At 42.6% G+C, this 19,388-nt stretch overlaps 1 protein-coding gene across 5 annotated transcripts in view; it reads right to left on the reverse strand.

Moving 5' to 3' along the window:
- ATP8B1 (ATPase phospholipid transporting 8B1) overlaps nucleotides 1-19,388 on the reverse strand; it is a 42,736-nt gene that overhangs the window by 13,626 nt on the left and 9,722 nt on the right. For all 5 annotated transcript variants that reach the window (XM_087772728.1, XM_087772724.1, XM_087772726.1 and 2 more), the window contains 13 exons: nucleotides 13,028-13,220; nucleotides 9,306-9,403; nucleotides 7,890-8,003; nucleotides 7,263-7,361; nucleotides 7,095-7,156; nucleotides 6,574-6,646; nucleotides 6,408-6,478; nucleotides 5,081-5,163; nucleotides 3,256-3,414; nucleotides 2,987-3,075; nucleotides 2,036-2,226; nucleotides 913-1,121; nucleotides 10-53 (listed from right to left, as the gene is read on the reverse strand). In XM_087772728.1, the coding sequence (XP_087628854.1) occupies nucleotides 10-53; nucleotides 913-1,121; nucleotides 2,036-2,226; nucleotides 2,987-3,075; nucleotides 3,256-3,414; nucleotides 5,081-5,163; nucleotides 6,408-6,478; nucleotides 6,574-6,646; nucleotides 7,095-7,156; nucleotides 7,263-7,361; nucleotides 7,890-8,003; nucleotides 9,306-9,403; nucleotides 13,028-13,208 (1,473 nt within the window). In that variant the 5' untranslated portion in view covers nucleotides 13,209-13,220. The remainder of the gene's footprint in view (nucleotides 1-9; nucleotides 54-912; nucleotides 1,122-2,035; nucleotides 2,227-2,986; nucleotides 3,076-3,255; nucleotides 3,415-5,080; nucleotides 5,164-6,407; nucleotides 6,479-6,573; nucleotides 6,647-7,094; nucleotides 7,157-7,262; nucleotides 7,362-7,889; nucleotides 8,004-9,305; nucleotides 9,404-13,027; nucleotides 13,221-19,388) is intronic.

The following is a 19,388-nucleotide window of genomic DNA, read 5'->3' on the forward strand; positions in this document are numbered from 1 at the left end:
CCGACCTACCTCTGGGTGGCTCTGAAGCTGCCCTGCTCCATCCCGGCAGTCTCCTGCAATGCAAGCACCATCAGTTAGAAGGCACAGGACAGAATAACAAAGTTTTTACAACTCATTCAGAAAGTAAAAAAATATATAGAATATCTACTGCAATAGAATAGCTCAGATTTTAAAAAAAGCAAGTTCTTTCACAGCCACAGTACCTTTGTATACTAGCGACACCAAAGCAAATATAAGAAAAAAAGCCTGCGGTGGAATTGTCATAAAGCGTCCATGTTGGCTTAACACAGCTTTCACGGTCAGAAATTCCTCATCTCTCTTCAGAGGTAGGATGTTTAAAAACCACATGGCATTAGCACGCTGCGTTCTTCGTTATTTGAACCGACCAAAGCCTAGTTTTGGAGCACATATGCTGCGTATTCCAAATATTGAAATCCAGACAAGATTGGAAATGGAAGTAACTAACACTGAAATTAAAAACTGCTGTTCTTATTCAATTTTCTTATTTGTTTCTAGATTAATTTTGTCCCTGAAGCATTTCTACCAAAAGTAAAGCATTCTGTAACTTACTCATTTCTGACATTTCTACTGGGAAGTTTCCACTCAGGTCCATCAGTTTCCCCTTTTTAAAGGGGAAAACGGTGGGAAAACGCCAACAATTCAATTTTACTGGAGCTTTACTCAATGCCAGGGCTAAATCGTGGAAGTTCAGTTGAAACTAAGACGACCGTTATGCACCTGATTTCAAACAAGCATTAAAACCCCTACTCGTTTGTACAGACCGGTCAGAGGCTGCCAGCTGTGCTGTACAGGGACTTGCAGGGTCTTCCCCCCGTGCTCCTGTCACAAATCAGAGCTCCTGTGCTAGCCATGGTTTTCACTACAGGACACAGCAGCGTGGCACAGGCTTACCATATCTTTGGCCGTTGATGCAACATTTTTTAAACGTCATGATGTTCTGTGTAAGTGTTCCTGTCTTATCAGAGAAGATGTAGTGGATCTGCCCCAGCTGCTCGTTCAGCGTGGTGGTTCTGGCCTTCGCGGCCGTGTCCTTCTCGGGGTAATACATTTGCAGGTCCCAGTTTATAAAATAGCTTTGGCCCAAACGAATCACTTCAACGCTAAATGAAAGAAAATGAATTTTCTCACTCCCAGCTGCATCGCGTACTTCAAAATAATGACGTTATCAGATCCAGGGGACTCTGACTAGTTTCCAGGACTCAAATTGCTTACATAGCCCAGGAGCTTAAGACAAAGCAATCACATTTACCCGCACATTACAGAGCGCCATCGCCCCTACACAAGCCACTCAAACTGATGTCGGACCACACAGCTCAGCTTCAACAACACCGCAGTATCTGGGGAAAAGCCTCTACGCCCTTATTAAGCCAAAAGTAACAACAGTGCTGCTCCCATAACAAACAGAAATCCCACTTGGGAATAGCATTTTAAACACAATTTGGAAAAGAGCGAGTAAGAGGCTGGATGACTTCAAATATGTTACAGACAGGTTTGTCAAAGGCAAAATTATTCATACTTCATGGAGCAGTAAGGCCTCTCTTTTGAGAATAAATCTGGAAAAGATGATTTTTCTATTTTAATTGTTTTTCCAAGTAGTTTTCTTCATGCACTGTGATGGCAGAATTAGACTGAGAAGTTAAATACGAGCAGGATCAAGTCTCCAATTTTGTCAGAGATCACTGCTTGGGAAAATTTTTTCCTTAGTCGAAGCATAGAGCAGATATGCTTAATACTGTAAGAAAAGCTTGATATCTTTAAATTCTGAGTCAAAAATCCTTGAGTGATGACTTTATATGAAGGCAATACAGATCACTTTCTTGTAACATCTCAGTGAAAAGGGTGAGTGTATCCAATGTCTTTTCAGTAAGACAGAATTAATATGCTTTCCCAATCCAACGTGAAGCTGCATTTGTTACCACCGATGGGAAATTAAGTCCATTCACCATTAATCTGTAAGTTAAGCAATTCAACCCTATCACCAGCTCAGCTATTAAAGGCCAAAGTATTTACCTACCTCACATAGAGGGAAATGGGAACCATGGTGTTCAGAACAATGATATATCCCCAAAAGTTAAGAAAGCCTCGATATGGAGGACTGAAGTCTTGTCCGTCGTAGAGGTACCAAGACGAGTTGCCGATCTGCTGCTCCCAGTAAGTGTGTCCAATGGCAAGGCCAGCCGACAGCAGGATGAGGACGACAAAAATCTACAGCATACACAGAGAGCCCTGTGACACTTCAGAAACATTTCCTCGACTTAAATCCCAATGCTTCATGTTCAGAATAGAATATTATGTGTACTTGTAAGTAAGAAGAAGGGGAGCAAACCTTTCCCACAAAACGGTCTCTTCAAATAATCTGGGTTGTAAGTTTAGTCTATCCCCCAAGCATCATTTTCATGTTTTTATGTTTAATTAAGCAGGCAGCAAATAGGGTACGTGAACATGCTCGGAGCAGGGGCAGAACCGCAGTGGTACTGAGTTAAGTGCCTCCGCCTGCCACAGGCCAGCTCCTCTCTCCTCTTCCCCCATCCCAGGGAATCACACTCAGTAGAGTGCGGGTTGCAGCACAGCGGGTGTTCCGCATACACACACCCCACGGGTGCTGACCAAGGACAAAAACCACGGGTGTTGAACCCTTCAGGCTGAACGGACCTCTGGACCAGGGTCCTCAGGTCTCTGTCCAGCAGTTTAGTGCAGACAAACAGAATCACCTGCAGCACTGGGTTTGAAGCATTTTTCTGCATCACATCAGCTGCCCTACACCTGCAGTTTAGGGTTGCAGATTCCACCAACAGTGAGGCACTGTTTTAGATTCCCTCCTACTTCATCCCAACTCATCAGGTCAAAACAAAGTGGAAACATACTGATTACACCAAAAGAAAAAAAAAAGTTTCCTAAATGTGCATTCACTCTATTCACCTTAAAACGAACTCAAAAGATCTGAATTTTAAACAAAAAGGCTTACAGTATAAACCATGTAATTCATAAAGGAGTCAATTTTTGTCCTCTTAAATCTCGTCTTTCCACTATTTTTCATTATTTTTGTATCAGCACCTAAAAATAAAGAAAAAAAAAAAGAAAGAAAAGATACAATATGCAAACAAGCGCTAGTATTACTATTTTACAAAACTGGGACATAAAATACAGTTGATGTTTATCAGACAAAGATGTCATTTCACTCAATAGGGCATGCTTTTAGTCGGTGAGTATTACACATGTTCAATTCATAAATACCTGCAAATATGACCAGTCCATGGCAGAAGTCTGTATTCCTGATTTTACATCCACGTAACAAAATCTTATCAGCATCCAGTGAATAACTCATGTCTCTCCAGAATAATGTTCCTGCAAACTTATCCAGTCGGTTATTAGGTTCTTCACATTCAATTAGACCTAAAAAATTTGGAGGAGAATATGTTTAATATACAACAGTTAAATAAAAATGCATTGATTTGTACCCACCATAGAAGAAGCTTTACTTCATGAGGTTTTTTTTTTGAGAAAACAAGTGTTCCGAATAAACAATTTCATTGGAATTTTGGGTGTAGAAATATTCAGTGCTGTATTGCTGATATTTTAAATACGGTATCTTAGGGTGGTATTTTGCTTTCCAGACAGAAATAGCAGAAAGAATTCATTTCTGCACCAAGACCAGTACCAAGACTATTTACTGCCAAACAGGGCACTTTTTGTTCACCTTTTCTTTTATTGTGTCTCAAGTTTTAACAAATGCCTGCCTACAAGAGCGTGTCTCTCTGGATCTTACACTCCAGCATGAACATAGTGTTCGGTTCATTTTGCCATTGAAGGCTTACTAGCAATGATCCCATAAGGGGAAGACAACCTTCAGGCAATATGTTGCTACAGATACACATTGCTACACTGCACAGGTACCTGAATATTACAGCTGAAAAAGTGAGATTTTACTTTGACTCTTAGGACTTGCCTTATTCCCACTGCCTACTTTATGACTTGGCACTTGATGCTATGTATTTGCACCTCCATCCCCAAAACTGAGCTCATCCTAAAATTTTGGTTCGTGCTGCAGTTACCGTTATCAAAACTGTGTTCAGAAATAATAAATAAATAAAGGTAAATGTCAGCATAACTGCCGATTGCTACAGAGGAGCACAGAAGGGCAGTTTCGGGCCAAAACACTGCTGTCTCTAGCCCTGAACCCTGTCTCTCATCAAGACTGGTGGATGTGCAAGGAAGAGTAAAATTACAGGCGCAGGCCGCTGCAACGCTTTCAGCCTCACAGCAAGTTGCAGCCAACAGATCTGCAGCAGAGCCAATGTCTTTGTGGGCAGGCTCGCCTTCCATATAAATTTGCTCAAGAGATATTCTTTGAAAGCACAAACTTTTTACATCCACAACATCCTTTGGCAAACTGTGAATTTTAGCTTAACTATGTACTGTGTGAAAAAGGTCTCCCTTATGTTTATTTTGAAATTGTCAGTTGCTCATTTCACTTCGTGCTCCTCCGTTCTCATACTGGAGGAAACCAGGAACAGTCCCTACTTGCTTACTTCTCCATGTCACTCTGTTGTCTTTTTTTTTTTTTTTTTTTAAGCATTTGCAATTTTAGGATGGCTAAAAAATTCAGCTTGAAAGAAAACTCTGTGCCAGATCTCAGTAAGAGAAGGGATTCCTGCCCTTCAAGTTTCCACAACATGCACAGAAAGCCGCTAGATCAAACGATAAATATGAAAAGGACAACAGAAGATATTTTCCAGATCCAATCCCAACAGCAAACATACTTTTTTCCAAGGAAAACAGGCAGGCAAACACAAATAAAGGGCTCCATCATCTCCACTTAGTATGCCATAGCTCATTCATGGCAAAGGTCTCATCTTCAGACAGACTGTATTTTGCTCAGCAGCACAGTTTCCTTTGTGCAACTTGCTTACGCTGCCTTGTGACAAAAGCCAGGAAGCCACTCACTCCAGAATCACAAGCACCACTGGCAACGCTTCCATCCCCACCCATGTTTCATTTACTTGTACTGTAAACTGCTTGAGCAACATTTGAATAGTTGTAAGAATATAACTGTACAAACCATTAAAGTCTGCCATCGCGCTTTCTTCTTGAAGACATCTGTGTGTTACCTCAAGTGCCATTTTGAATTTTAAGTTTGTCTCACTAAGAAGAAAGGATAAAAAGGTCATTTTATTAAAAACACGGATATAGGAAAGGAGTTTGAACAAAACTAAATTAAGCAAACCAATATGCCGTAAGTACCAACCTCCTACTTTGAAGCAATGGCAAAGCCAGGCATCTGCACGGATATGAAGCGTTCATGAACCACGTGACTAGTTCTTACACTGGCTGCTTTTCTTCACAAGTGAAATCTTACCCCTTTACCTCTGCTCACTGTAGGTAAGTGAAGCTTCCCAGAATCGTTATTTTACTAATGCAATAATCAAGTTTGAAGTAATGGTTATTTGAAAGCAATATTTAATAGCTGATACTGTTACAAGCTCCAATAGAGAACGAACCTTTTGCACCACAAATAGATCCTTGTTTTGCATGATGTTATAAGTCATCGTTGAGTGAGGAATACACTGCTCATTCAGAAAAACTGTCATTTCACCTCATTAAGTGAAGTCTGTATCACTACAGACTTCTCTAAAAGAATTCAGCACTAGCTTTTCTGACAACATGAACCAAGACAACATTGAGAAAGCAACATGACAGAGACAGTAAGATTTATGCCATCTAAGCAGTTTCTACAGAAAACTTCCACAGAAAAGCATGTATTTTTGTTTTCCCACTGACAGGGACTAAGTTAAGTTTAAAATCATAGAAAAGTCCAGGTAGGAAGAGACCTCTGGTAATAAACAGTCCAACCTCCCGCTGGAAGCAGCATGTTCGATGAGGTTATCCAGGGCCCTGTCAAGCCAAGCCTTGACTGTTTCCAGTGAGAGAAATTCTACCACCTCTCTGGGCAACCTATTCCAATGGTAAAAATTATCCACCACGAGAACAACTATTCTTGAATGCAGACAGAATTTCCTCTGGAGCTACTTATATCCATTGCTTCTTGTCCTGTCAATGTGCATCCCTGTGAACAGCTATCTTCTCTGAAACTATCTTTGAGACAGTGGAAGACTGATTAAATCACCCTTCTCTTCTCCAGGCTGAATAAATCCAAGTCCTTCACCCTTTCTTCATATGTCATGTTCTCCAACACTTCAGACATCTTTGTGGCACTCCAGTGGACCCTCACCAATTTTTAATGATCCTTGAATTGTGGGAATCAAAAACTGGACACAGTTTTCTAGGTGCGGCTTAACAAGTGACAAGTAGAGTCCGAAATACACACTTCTTGCTCTTTTACCAGTAAGCCAAAATTAAATCCAAGAAATCCTTAAATAGACCCTTACCCATCTAGTTCAGCTGTCTCTACATAGCAGAGACTGTTTGGTTCTGAGCTGGATAGCAGCAAAACATCAGCCTAGAAACACAAACAAATAAGCATCAAATAAATCCAAGTCAAGATTCGTACAGAATTCTGTAGAAACATAAAACAAATATATCCAAAGCACTTACAGGAACGAAAGTATTTTTCCTCAGACGAATGATATCACCAACTTTAATATCTTTCCATTTTGTGTTTTTGAACCTAATATCAAGATAGTTTAATAATTATTACTATTTAGTCTAGAACACTATGCGCTCTATACATCCTGAAATATTGCACTTTCCTTAGTACAAAAACATTACATCTTGGTAAGGTGTGTTTTTTCTTTTCGGAAACTGCAATTTAGTTAGGAGTCTATAACTTAGAAGTCAACCTACCTGTTCTCTTCCCTCTTCACCTATGTACGAATTTCTGTCCTTCACTCCAAAGAAGCTGCTCTTAGCACAGATTTAGTGCCACAGAATTAAGTTTAAATTACTCCTTTGGGCAATTCTCTTCCATTTTAAATTAGGTTTTCACACAGACATGTGGAACAGTAGAGAACAAAAAGCTGAACTTTCCCTATCATCTCTGGTTTAACATCTGTAATGAAACTTAGTAACGAGGCAACAAACATTACTTACAAAGTTAAGAAGGGAACAGTACAAACCTTCCATCCCTGATGACTTCGCACATCCTATTATTAACCTCGTTGTCCATCCTGTGACGAGCCTGAAAACCAGGAGTAGAGAATGTACTCCCTGCTGTGTACCACAATCAAAGAAATGAACAACACTGGCTTTTTTTCCTTTTAATATTAACAAAACATGTTTCTTACAATGTCATCCACTAGGTCTTTGACTGCAGTTATTCCCAGCACCACGAGTAAGGGCACCAGTGTTGTATACCATGACAGGGTAGTTATTTGGGGAATCGACTACAAAAGACAAATAAAATCAGTTCAATACAGGATTATCAATCAAGCTCAATTCAGAGACATTTAACAGTGGTCTGACTATAACATAAGAAAGAAAACCGACACATCAGAAAGAATGTTAAGTCAGGTTGTGAAGATGAACAAAACTCTGGGGGGAGAGTTTGACCGTGCTGCCCTACCTCAGCATCGGCTTCTCTTTAACAATTGTAGTTGCTCATATTTTCTGTTGGAGCTTCTGATTCATGAGTGGAACTTAAGGGCCATCATGTTTTACAGAGCAAAACAAACATCTTTTCCCCATGAAATTCATGAACTCTGCAACTAGCTCATCCTAGCTAATACAAAGCTAGTGTAGGTTTTTCCAGACTTCTATTAAGATGGGCTTAGTTTCTGTAGTAGTTCAGATACAGTCCCTTATGAAGTACCCTGCCATTGCCTGACAGTATAGCACTGAATTGCATCGTAAGTATTATTCAGCTCAGTAGATTAGCACCTCAAATTCACTTCACAGTTAGTATTCTTTCTTACCTGCAAAATGAGAAGAACGAGGAAATAAAAGTTGGCTGCTCTTTTAAACTGTTCAAACAGATTCAGTGGTAAAAAAGTGATAGGGTTGTACTTGTACGTCTTAATTGCATTTCCCTGTTGAAGAAAACCAAATGTCATTCACAACAGCAGATTCTTCTTACATTACAAATGTACATTGCACATTTTTAAGTAAAGCATTTTACTAGTGAAATCTTTCCTATGAACTTTGTTAGGAGTCGTACCTTTCCTCAACAGTTTAACATGGGTCACCATCTTAATGAAAAAGGTCTGTTTCACTGACATTAACAGGCCCCAAAAAGCATCTCAGACTGAAGCTTTAGCTATACCGAGGACCACCGGGCACTGCACAGTCAGTGTGGAAAGGTTACAGCCTCTCCCCAGGTAAATGACACAGTGCACATGGCACTGCCAGATGAGCACAGAGAAAGGGAGGAAACTTCAGTGCTCTCCTCCTCCTCGCCAGTCTTCCCTGTAATGCCTTTCAACATTATTTGCTAAATACATGATAGCAGTATTAGGGATATCATTGGTCTCAGGCATCAAACTACAAATAATAATGAATCCAGATACAGAGGACTGTTAATTAGACTTATGCAGGAGGGACAATGTCAGATCCAGCAAAGGTTAACTCTCACGAGTGTCAGTCCCTACCTAGTCCAAGCATGAAGGATTTCCATCTGAATAGCTCCAGTTGTAGCAGTTTTACTTTAAACGTTCATACTCATGCATGAGACAACCCAAACTCCCTCAAGTCCGTAAGGCAGGTATCTCAGCAGGTACAAGGGAACCACATGAGCCAGTGCATCACAGATAAAGCTGGAGAGTCCACGTGTAACCCTGCAGCCCAAGCCTCTGTCACTCACAACCAGCACCACATACAAGCACCATAGCTTTATTACTTGGAAAAGTTAAAAGATTAGGAATGGGATGGGGGGGAATCAACCTGTTGTCTTGATAAGTGAGATAAAAATGTCTCCTTTATCATCAGTAGGTGGATTTAGAATGATACTGTTTAAATGACCAGACATTCCCAAATGTCTCTTTTTAAGACTGTCCCAGTCTAGGATATTGCTTAATACTGCAGAGACTCCTGATACAAAAGATGACACCTATGCGGATGTTTGCAACAGCCATAGTTGAGCAGATAAGAATTTGGACTGAGGACACCTGGCTTCTAATTCTCTATCTCATCTTAAACAAGTCTCTTGATACCTTCATTTTCCATTCACAAACCCAAAACCAGTTATACTTCCCCACCTTCGATGGAAATCCTAAGGAAGCGTTAATTGTGGCTTCTACACTAATCAGCAGTGGTTGGAAAGATCTTACTGGGATTAAGAAAGTATTCACCCTGACAAGTACTATTAGCATATAACTGAGATAAAGAAAACTTACCGCATATTTGCTTTTTTTGAAGCACAGAAATCTTGTTCTTTTAAACTGGGGCTGTTCGTAGAAGCGTTCATCATTGGCTTTAACTTGCCAGCTGCACTCTGGAAGAGACAAGGCAAAATGGGTCAACACCTGATTGTTACAAACCTGAGGGAACAAATCTGCCAGTTGCAGGTTTTCTCTCAAATGCCGCCTTTTAAAGGTACTTTCAATTGAAACAAGACTGGTACCTGCTTTTTACGTAGTCTAAAAAAAGGTTTTCAAGAAGTTTCCAGGCTATTTGTCTTTATTAACAATTAAAATATAATCTGAGGTAGGAAGAAGTGGTGATTAACAATTTGGAAGTTCTATGAGAAAGAGAAAACCTATCAGAGTAACATTTATTCATACTAAATTCCCTTCTTTCCCCTCTTTTGGTTTGCTTTTGTTACACCTGTGAAGCACTAAGCACCCAAAACAGGATTTCTCAGTCTTTCTAGAAATGAAAAGGTCCACTCAACTTTTCAAAACAATTATTTCATATAACCATACTGTACAAGGCTTTTCATTTACAACCATAAAAAAAGCAAAAATCTGAAGCGCTCATTTTATTTCTTCAGCCACCCATTTTGTTTGATTGCTTGAAAGCTCAGGAACATCAATTGCATTTTGTGGTAAAATTTAACAAAACTAAACAAGCCATGTCTGCAACAGCCTTCTGAAGTTCTGGACCATAAGCTGATAAAATTGCTTACAAAGCAGCTGAGCAATCTTGCCTCCTTCTGCCACCTTTGGTATTTAGCATCTAAAACCTGACTTGACGTACAGCCTCCCTAAGGAAAAAGTTTCTAGAGGACCTGCTAACAAACCATCCATCTCTACCTTAAGATCCCTATCGTTAATTTAAGTCCTACAAAGTCCATCTTTAAAAGGGGTTCATCTGGGACCTTCACAGCTTTTGGCTGACCACTACGTACTGCCAGAATGCCTCCTGCTGCCAAGTTATTTTCCATGCCCCCTCCTTCACAGGCTACCTCTTTTCCTCCAAGATCCTTCAGACCCCTTTCCTGCCCCCAAGCCTGCATCATGGATAGCCCTGTTAATCCTGCTACCCACACCCACAAGTTCAGGCCCTGCCCACATCAAAGAAACTCCCCGCCGAACTCATTCAGCAAGTTTTTAAGCCATCTCCCAGGAGTGCTTTGCCTGCCTGGGAAGGATGAGGCAGAGGGCATTCTGAAATCCGCCTGTCCTGACTCATCGGCCAAGTATCTCACCCTTTTTTCCAACCCACAGTAATTGTCCTTAATGGATGCTCTCTTTGGTTTCAGGGGATTCTCGTGACCTGAGCGCATCCAGCACCGCAGAGCCTGGATGGGGTGAAACTCCCGGAGGCAGAGGTGTGGGGTGGGGATGGGCACAGGCTGCCAGGACCCGCGGGAAGCACGGCTGAGGGTGCTCCTGGGCCGCTGTAAGGTAGCCCTGTCTGATAAGGCTGACTCAGACTTATCAACTCAAATCCAGACACAAAGCCTTTTTTTTTTTTCCCCATCCAACACATACAGCAAGTTCTCATTTGACGTGTCCGGGATCTTTACTACGACTATACACCTTTCATTTCCAGCACATTGGTTGCAAGCTGAGAAGATAGTAGAGAAATATTTACCTTGCTGTAGCACTTGTATTTAAGATTGCATAAATGAAAACATACAGCAGATGGTGAAGATACATTGTGCCTCCCGGTCAGGGCTTACATAGAAGTGCTGTGAGTCACAGGGTTTTAGCTGCCTTACATAAAATTTACAAAAAAATTACTGGAGGACCAGGTTTTGGTTTAAAAGAAGATAAGCACTACTTGAAATGCATGAATTGAGAAAGGTATCAATGACAGGACTGAAGAAAATTGTAAACATGTCTACAAGAACATTTCTTCACCACATTCACAAAAACATTGCAGTGTTGATAAAACCTTACCATCCCAGGTGGAAAACTGGCAAATTAGGTCTTACATAAAACCTGCAGGAAGGAAGCTCCCCGAAATTACTTTTAACTGCTTGAAAGTGATATTAATACCTAATATTTGGGAAGCTGCATCAGTAATTCATCATCTTTAAAGGAACATAAACAGAAAACCATCTTTGTTGAGGGGAAAAAACAAGAAGCAAAAGGAATGACATTTCTGTAGCACTACCTGAATATAATTAGCTACCGAACCAGTCAGCAGACTCTACAAGTTCTGCAACTTCTGCCAGAAAATTATCGATCAACCAGAAAAAGCAGGCAAAGAGGATTTAAACAAGCAAACAAAAAACCCCAAAGGGTCTAAAGAGGAAAAAAAAAATTCTGACAAAGTTTGTCAGCTGCTTACAAGCTCTATGATTAGAGTACTGGCCTACCAAGCCTGCATGGTAACATCTCTTAACTCCTTAAAGCTTTTGCCCTAGCTTGGAATTCAAAGCAACTCTGCCATATCCATAGCTCTAGTCCATATTTTGGATAATAATTTGGGTAATGCTAACTGCATAGACAGGAGAGACTTGTGGTTACACTGAACTAGCAGGAGCTTTGAGCCCTTTGGAGGGCAGAATCAAAACTCATCTCCTTGCTTTCAGATTCTCTCTAATTCACCAGGATAAAGGAAAAGCCATGGTACAGTTCAGAAAATAAATTGAAGGTATAAGAGGTCCTGTTTTACTTTTATTTCTCCCTGTGTTCTTTTTCTTGTGCTTATACTAGGCCACAAAGTAAACCTGTGGTTGCTGGTGTACTGTGTCTACGAAACAAAATGTCTGGATAAAATAAGAGGAGGGAGCAGGGTGAGAGAGCAACAGTTATGATGAAAACTCAAGAAAATATGATGGATTATGAGAGGCTAAGAAAACTGTGTTTATTCTATAGACTATGTTACCTCAGTCATCGTAAAAAAAACCCACAAAACTAAACATGTAATAGGTGGTTGTACAATGAAAACACGTAATAGGTGGTTATAAAATAAGAGGTGATCAACTGTTCCCTATTGCCACACAAACAGGAAGAAATCTATATATATTAAACAGGCAGTGGTTAAATAAAAAAGTACTCACATTGCAACACTGAAGAAAAAGGTATTTAGGTGAGTTACAGACTTTCCTTGGACAGAGGTTAAGAAAGAGGTATGTCTAAAACATGCCAGAGAGGTTCCTCCGCTGGCGGCAGCACACACGCTGCACTTTACGGGTTTCTTTGAACTCCTACTCACCTTACCTTTCTGTGATTCTGAAACTACTGCAAATAAAGAAAAATCACGAGGCTACAAAATTAGCATTGAAGCTGAAATCTCATCTGCACAAGACTTAGAAAGCAGAAATACATGCAAACCAACTGACTAAACACAGCAAATTGTCTTATGGTGGTTCAAGTTTCCAGATGATGAGGACAAGTATCTGAAGTTCTGTTCGAGCAGTTCTCAGACCAGAGGCTACGTACATCTAGGGCCTGCCTTAATTAAGATGAGGTCATTGTGCAGATCACTAGCTTTACACAACAAGCAGTGGCACAGAACTCTGGTTGCATATTTGAATGAAGCTGATTTTCGTTCTGGCATTTGTTAAACTGAATTGCCATCAATTACTTCTCCACAGATTCAGATAAGCCATTCCAAATCCCACCTAACAAATAAGCACAACAATAAAATTGATCCATGCGTGGCTTAGCCTCTGTATCCAGGATCATTTGCTACCCAAATCAAGTTTCTGTCGTAATGTTACCTTTTTTCAACGGCTCTCGGCTCTCCTTGGCATCTTTGTTGATTTGGTTTTGTCCTGGTTCGACCGCAGGCTGCTGACTGTCCAACTCGTCCTCCGTTTCATCGTCACTGTATGGCATCACCTCATCATTAGGCTGGGAATCCTCCTCGAAAGTGGTCTCCAAATCCCTTTCTGAGAACATGCTGCTAGCGCCCTGCGAGCATTTTATGAAAGTTAGGGAAAGGAGTTAACGTAGCAAGTGCTGGAAATGATGTCTCCATAATTTTACTCTGTTGATGCTGGTCACCAAAACCCACACTTGAAACCAGTTTCCCTGGAACAGCGTAGAGCACGGGCTCAGTTTTCAAGCACAGACCAAAGTCATGAGGCAGTTATTTTCACAGCAAGTCCCTCATGACTGTTCTGCTATGTGTAATTACACGTGCTCACATGACAGACTAAGGAACGCCCTGTGCTCCTGACGCAGCACACCTTGAGTGGGATGTAGGAATTACGGAGCCCACAAACACCTGAATCCCAGCGGCCATTGCACCATCCCCTCTGGAGCCACAGGAGCCAGAGCCCCGCTTGGCCACAGTGGGGCCAGGCATCGGGCACTGAGCACCGGGCCAGCGCGAGTCACGCCATCGAGGGCTGGCGTCACGCAGCTGCTCCTCCATCCCGGTCTGCCCAGTCTCAGCCAAACCAGTCCGCACTTCCTCTCCCCTCCCCGCAGGCTGAACGTCAGCATTTCTCATTGCAAGATCCCACATCTTGGTGTCCAAATACCCAAGGAAGTTTACAGCTAATTTGCGGTTCAACACACAAGACCAGTCAGTTGAAGCTGTGATGTGTGTGTGCATACCTCTGCCTGAAGCTTTTCAGAGAGCGCACGTGCTCCCTAACCCTTGAGAACTATAGCACATTATGTCCCAAATTGGGATATCCACTTTCTGTAAAATTTATTTAAATTATAGCTGTGACTTGGGGTGTTGCAGTTGGCTGTGATCTCAGACAGCAGCAAGACACACAATAGGGGATCCCAGCCTCCTCCAGCATTTTTAGATCACTGAGACAGTTTCTACAGCTTAAGCTATCTGCTGCAACAGACAGCATCCGATCAACTGCTTGTAAACAAAATCCAGAAACCATCTACTTGTGTGTAACTTCCCTCCAACCAACACCTACAAATAACCACCTGCACAATTCCTAGGTGGTCTTCATCTACATTTGGCCAGTTAGTCGCCTTGCTGGGTGTCCTAGCATTTTAATGACTGATGCGGCACAAGGGTTCAGGCCATTCTGACGAGCGCGTCCTGTTCATTTCTAATCATGCAATACCCAAATTTGTTGTACTGAAGCTTAAATTGCATTTGTTTCTGCAGATAAACACTTCCAAACAGGTTCTGTCCTGCCTGTGCCTACACCACGACGACTGTAATAAAATTAAAAACTGTGAGGAGGGGGCTCCATCACCTCAGCCATTTCTGCCAGGGCCCCGAGGGCACCAGGAAGCCTCTCTGGCTCCGACCAGCCTCGCGCCAGCCCCCCACACCCATGGGACCAGGAGCCACACTTTGGCTCAGCCCGCAGGCCTTGTCTGAGCTGCATCGGAGGAGGGCCGGTCTCCAGCTGAGCTGTGGCCACGTCCATGCCCCCTTCAGCTCTGCCTTGACACTATGGACCTCTCCGGCCATCGCTGGGCCTGATCCTAACCAATCAACTTCCCGGCTTGACCCTGGACCTGCCTCATCACTGTGGCCTTACGGCCTGGACTCTGGTTGGACCTGGCCACCGTCTCGGGGTCTGTCCTGACTGCCTCGTGAGCCCTGGGACCCCCGTCTGCTTGCTTTCCCACGGGGAGCAGCCCTGCTCTTGCTGCTCCCTGGCAACTTCAAAATAAAACCAAGTTAAAGGAGCGCTGAAGCCAAGTAACATAACGTGCACACCTGTCTGCTGACCCATCTTGCAAAAGGAGCCTGGTTTTGTGAAGGAGGGCCAGGGCCACCCTATACCCCACATGCTGTTGAAACCAGCAATCATTGGGGCTGACACCAAACCCTGTCAACATCCACGCTAGTTTCTGTTTTTGCAAAGCTGAATTGTCTCCCGTCCTTAATATCTCTTATAAGAGAGATATAAATATTACATGAACACTTAATATGCTACTCAAATGACACGACTGTTGGCTGGGAGCCCAAAGCATGCAACACTCATGAGCTGCAGCACTACAGTGCTTGCCCAGCACACAGGCTAATGTTTCAAGATTGCCAGTTTACAAAATAAACCAAAACCACCAGGTATCATATGAACACACAGTTTGATTTAATATGAATTAATAAAATTTCTCCCAAGACCCACTCAGACTGTTAGAGACTGCTCACTGACGCAATTAGCCAGGAATATGACAGCTAGGCTCTAACACAGTTGCAGAACCTGAAACTTTTGTGAAAAGATCACTTGTTTTCCTAAATAGCCTTGGAGTCAGGGAATTCACCTCAAGACGCAGGAGACTCAAGCTCAAACTCAGGCACCTCACTGTGGTATTTTGCTTATATCTCATCTTTTTACCTCTTTTGTTCCTTCTCAACTACCACCCCATCCCCATAAAATCTCATATTTCACCTGATATAGAAAGGTAGAAAAGTATTAACCAGAAACCTGCACCAAAACTTTATCTCCAAAGCAACCTACTCATTAACAACGTAAGACACGGGGCCAGGACAACTTGCACAGACATCATGACAGGAACCGGTCCGTGATGCAATCCATGCAGTTTCTCGTGGCTGTACAGCCCTGGCTATACAGCTCAGCTGGCTATACAGCTCAGCTGGCTATACGGCCCTGGCTGAGCGCGGTGCCACGGCTGCAGGTGGGTGGTTGCCCGACCCATGGCAGGGCGCAGGGGCCCCCAGGTTACATCAAGGTTTCATTCTATCCGCAAGCCCGGTGACGCTGCTGAATTGGGTATCAGTCTTGCCTCTTAACAATCCTGCAAACTCTGACTTGCTGAGCAACACTTACAGCCAACACAAACACTGACTTTTTCCAATTTTTTTCGGTCCAAACAGGGATATGGACAATCCTGCCCTTAGCCCACAATGCCTTAGCTTTGCAAGCAAGCCAGGGTCAGACTCTTCAACCACGTGCCTACTTTGGGGTTTACAGACACTTAGATTTTCTTTGCACTGAATGTCTCTTCAGGAAGAAGAAATTCCTTATGTTTTCAATCCCAAATTGTTTGATTGTTAGACAAAGTCCCTTTAGAGAAGGACTAATGCCCAGTTCCTCTTTGAAATAGATATAAAATACACATGACTGCAAGAAGCCCTGCAGTGGTCAAGGATTCTGCCCTGCTAATACCTTACATGGGGAGTGCTGGAGGGGAAGACTTGAAGTTCCTTACATGCACAGTCCTTAAAACAAAAAACACCACCAGGTCTTTGAATCACTCTCACTCTAAGACAAAGAAAATAAGCTCATGCCCCTGGCATGCAGAGATTCAGCCTTTAGTTTATTAATCTTTACTGATTAACTGATTAATGATTAATGAACTAATTAATCATGCAAAGGGTTAGATGAGATGTCAAAAAAAACACTGCATTTGTTTTCTATTATAGATGCATGGCTGAATGGAAATACCTACAATACAAACAGAAGCAGCCTGTGATGCTAGCTGGGAACGCCAGTGCAATGGTTTGTTGGGGGGTAGTTCCAATTAATTGGATTCAGTTTACCTCCTCAAAGAATTAAACTGCCAACTGGAAAACCCCGCTAATAGAGGAGATCTCATTAACTGTAACCCTGCAGGCAGCACAACTCTGTCCGCTGAGCTGCTCTGCGCTGCTTGCAGCACCACTATCATTTCTGCAGAAGGCAATGAAATTGCGCACACATCAGTGATTTCAGGCAGCATTTGCTAACTCTGGTACCACGAAATGCAGAGGGCACCGTCTCTGCACCCAAAGACCTCATCACTAACATCCCTGGTGGCTGGCAGAGTCTCCTGGGGAAGCATCGCTGCCTGCCTGCTCTGTACGTACCCTGCCCTCGGGGACCAGCAGCGGCTGAGGGGACAGTGGTCCAACTGACGGGAGCACAGGCAGGGCTATCGGTGAGCGCGTGGCATCGGAGGAGCCCGGGACTGGCTAGGAGACTGCAGAAAAGCACTCGCAGTTGGAAGAGAGCAGAGAGGTGTCGTGGGGCCGAGGGTGAAGGCGTCCTCCAGTGACAGGGTGACAAACTGGTTTAGAGTTAAGTTTCTTGACACCTAGTCTGCATGAAACGGGCTAGCTGGGACGTCAAAGCGATGTCAGAAGTTCAGAGGAAGGTGGAGAGTGATCACGATGTGAAAGAGGAGATGGGAGGAACCAAAAGCAGGGAGCAGCAGGGATGCCAACTAAAACTGAGCCAGCAGGGGATGGAAAGAGCGGAGAGCACACATCCCCCGGCACCTGGATGCAGGATGGACACAACGGAAACCAAAGGTGAATTAAACGTGACAAGAAGAGAGGTGGCTGGTACTGATTTTTGCAGCAGTCACTATTTGGAGGAGAAAAAAGGCACCGCAATTAAAAAAAAAAAAAAAAATCTAGAAAGGCTACACCATGCAGGAGAAACAAACGATTTATGAACAATGTTGAAATAAAATAAAAGCAATGGTCCATTCTTAAAAGGATCTACTCTCAGAAGAGAGAAAGACAATTTCTTATGTTTGTGTGCACTGCTTATGCTCAGACTTGAGCTGAAATAACAATCGCTTACAAATTGCTAGTAACAATCGCTTGTCTTTCAAGTAAGGCAAAAGAAGGGTTTGGTTTGCTGGAGCTGGGGGTAAAACTGTTTCAAACAAGATCCCACCTGCTTTTTCCATTTCACAATAATATAACCCGAAATGAACACTGCTTTTACAGATCGTGCATTGACTGGACTAATTAAAAAAGCTACAAATAAATAGGCTTTAGAAATTTCTCTGAATGCATCATCTCTCACATCGAGCTTAGATTCAACTAATAATTAGTAATGTTTGAACATATGCAGTGGGAAAAAACAATAATTAGCAAAACAAAATTCCAACACAAGACAAGCTGCACAGTTCCTCTCAGAGACAGGATGAGCATTTCATAAAAGAAGATCTACTTGACTATGTGTAATGCAAACTACACATTTAAATCCCAAAGGATCCTGCTGCCCGGGGACTGAGCTATGCATTTTCAAGGGCAGCAAACGCCATCTCACCAGCAGTGTTACACACAAGTAACTTTCCTAAATTCTGAATTAACTTCTAATGCTGCCAAAATTTACAAAAAAAGAGCTTTTGGTGCCTGTGGAAACAGTTCTTGGAAGGCCTGAGATGGAACAACACAGTTGTTACACAGTGCTTGATAAAATACTCAAAGAATACCTAAAACAGTTGGTTCTTTGTTGTATGGTCCTTATTTTCTAGTTCCTGACTTGAAGACACGGGTTTTCACCCCATCTCAGGTAAGTCAGAAAAGTGGAAACCCTTATATTAAACAAAACTTCAGTCTAGAGAAAGCTTTATAAGAAATCATGAGGTTTCCCCAACAGCCCAGTAGCCACTGGCTCTGCAACCACCCACCAGTACCAGCCAGCCCCTGGGAGCGGGCATGCAGAGCACCGCCAACCTGAACTGCAGCTGCATTAACCTCGCTGGCAGCGAGACGGCCAGTGCGGCAACAAAGACCGTGTCCCTCGGCGAGGCTGGGGTCGGCTCTGAGCCCAGGCGGGCGCTGAGCAGGGTGGCCACACTTCCTGGGCTGGTGGGAGGGGATGGTTAGCCCCCGCTTCTGGCACGGCAGGCATAAACCAGGCTAACAGTCTCCTTATCGTAGAAAATTAAGCTGATCCAACAGCAGGGTTGATGTATGGGGAGGTAAAGGAGAGGAAAATAGTACTAAACACAAGTTTAATTATACCTGCCTGAGTTTATTTACTAAAAGGGCAGAAAGCTCAGGTGCAATTCCCACAGTGCTTTGGTCACTCAGGTTTTGTGTCTGCTTATGCCTCAGGGCAAGTACGAGCTAACTGGGAATAACTTCAACCTTGTAAAAAAAAAAAAAAACCAAAACCATTTACTGCACTTGTTTGAAGGCTGTAAACAACAACAACAACAACAAAATCTTACTCTAAATTCTTCTCTGGAGAGCCACTGCATATGTCACTGTTGCAAGAACTTGGGGTCACAAGAATAATGCCACAAATCAGACAGTCACTCAAAGTAGCCCTAAAACAAAGTTACAGATCCATCTAGAACAAGGCATAGGTATAGTAAAAGAATTAAAATGCTACTGAATTTGTTATTTTTATTTATTGTGGATATAAAAACCTACAGCGTGAAACAGAACAAGCTTAACAATTG

The sequence above is a fragment of the Nipponia nippon genome, unplaced genomic scaffold (assembly GCF_047370975.1).
Source record: "Nipponia nippon isolate SJK-2023a ecotype South Korea unplaced genomic scaffold, ASM4737097v1 scaffold_37, whole genome shotgun sequence".
In the NCBI taxonomy this organism is placed as follows: domain Eukaryota; kingdom Metazoa; phylum Chordata; class Aves; order Pelecaniformes; family Threskiornithidae; genus Nipponia; species Nipponia nippon.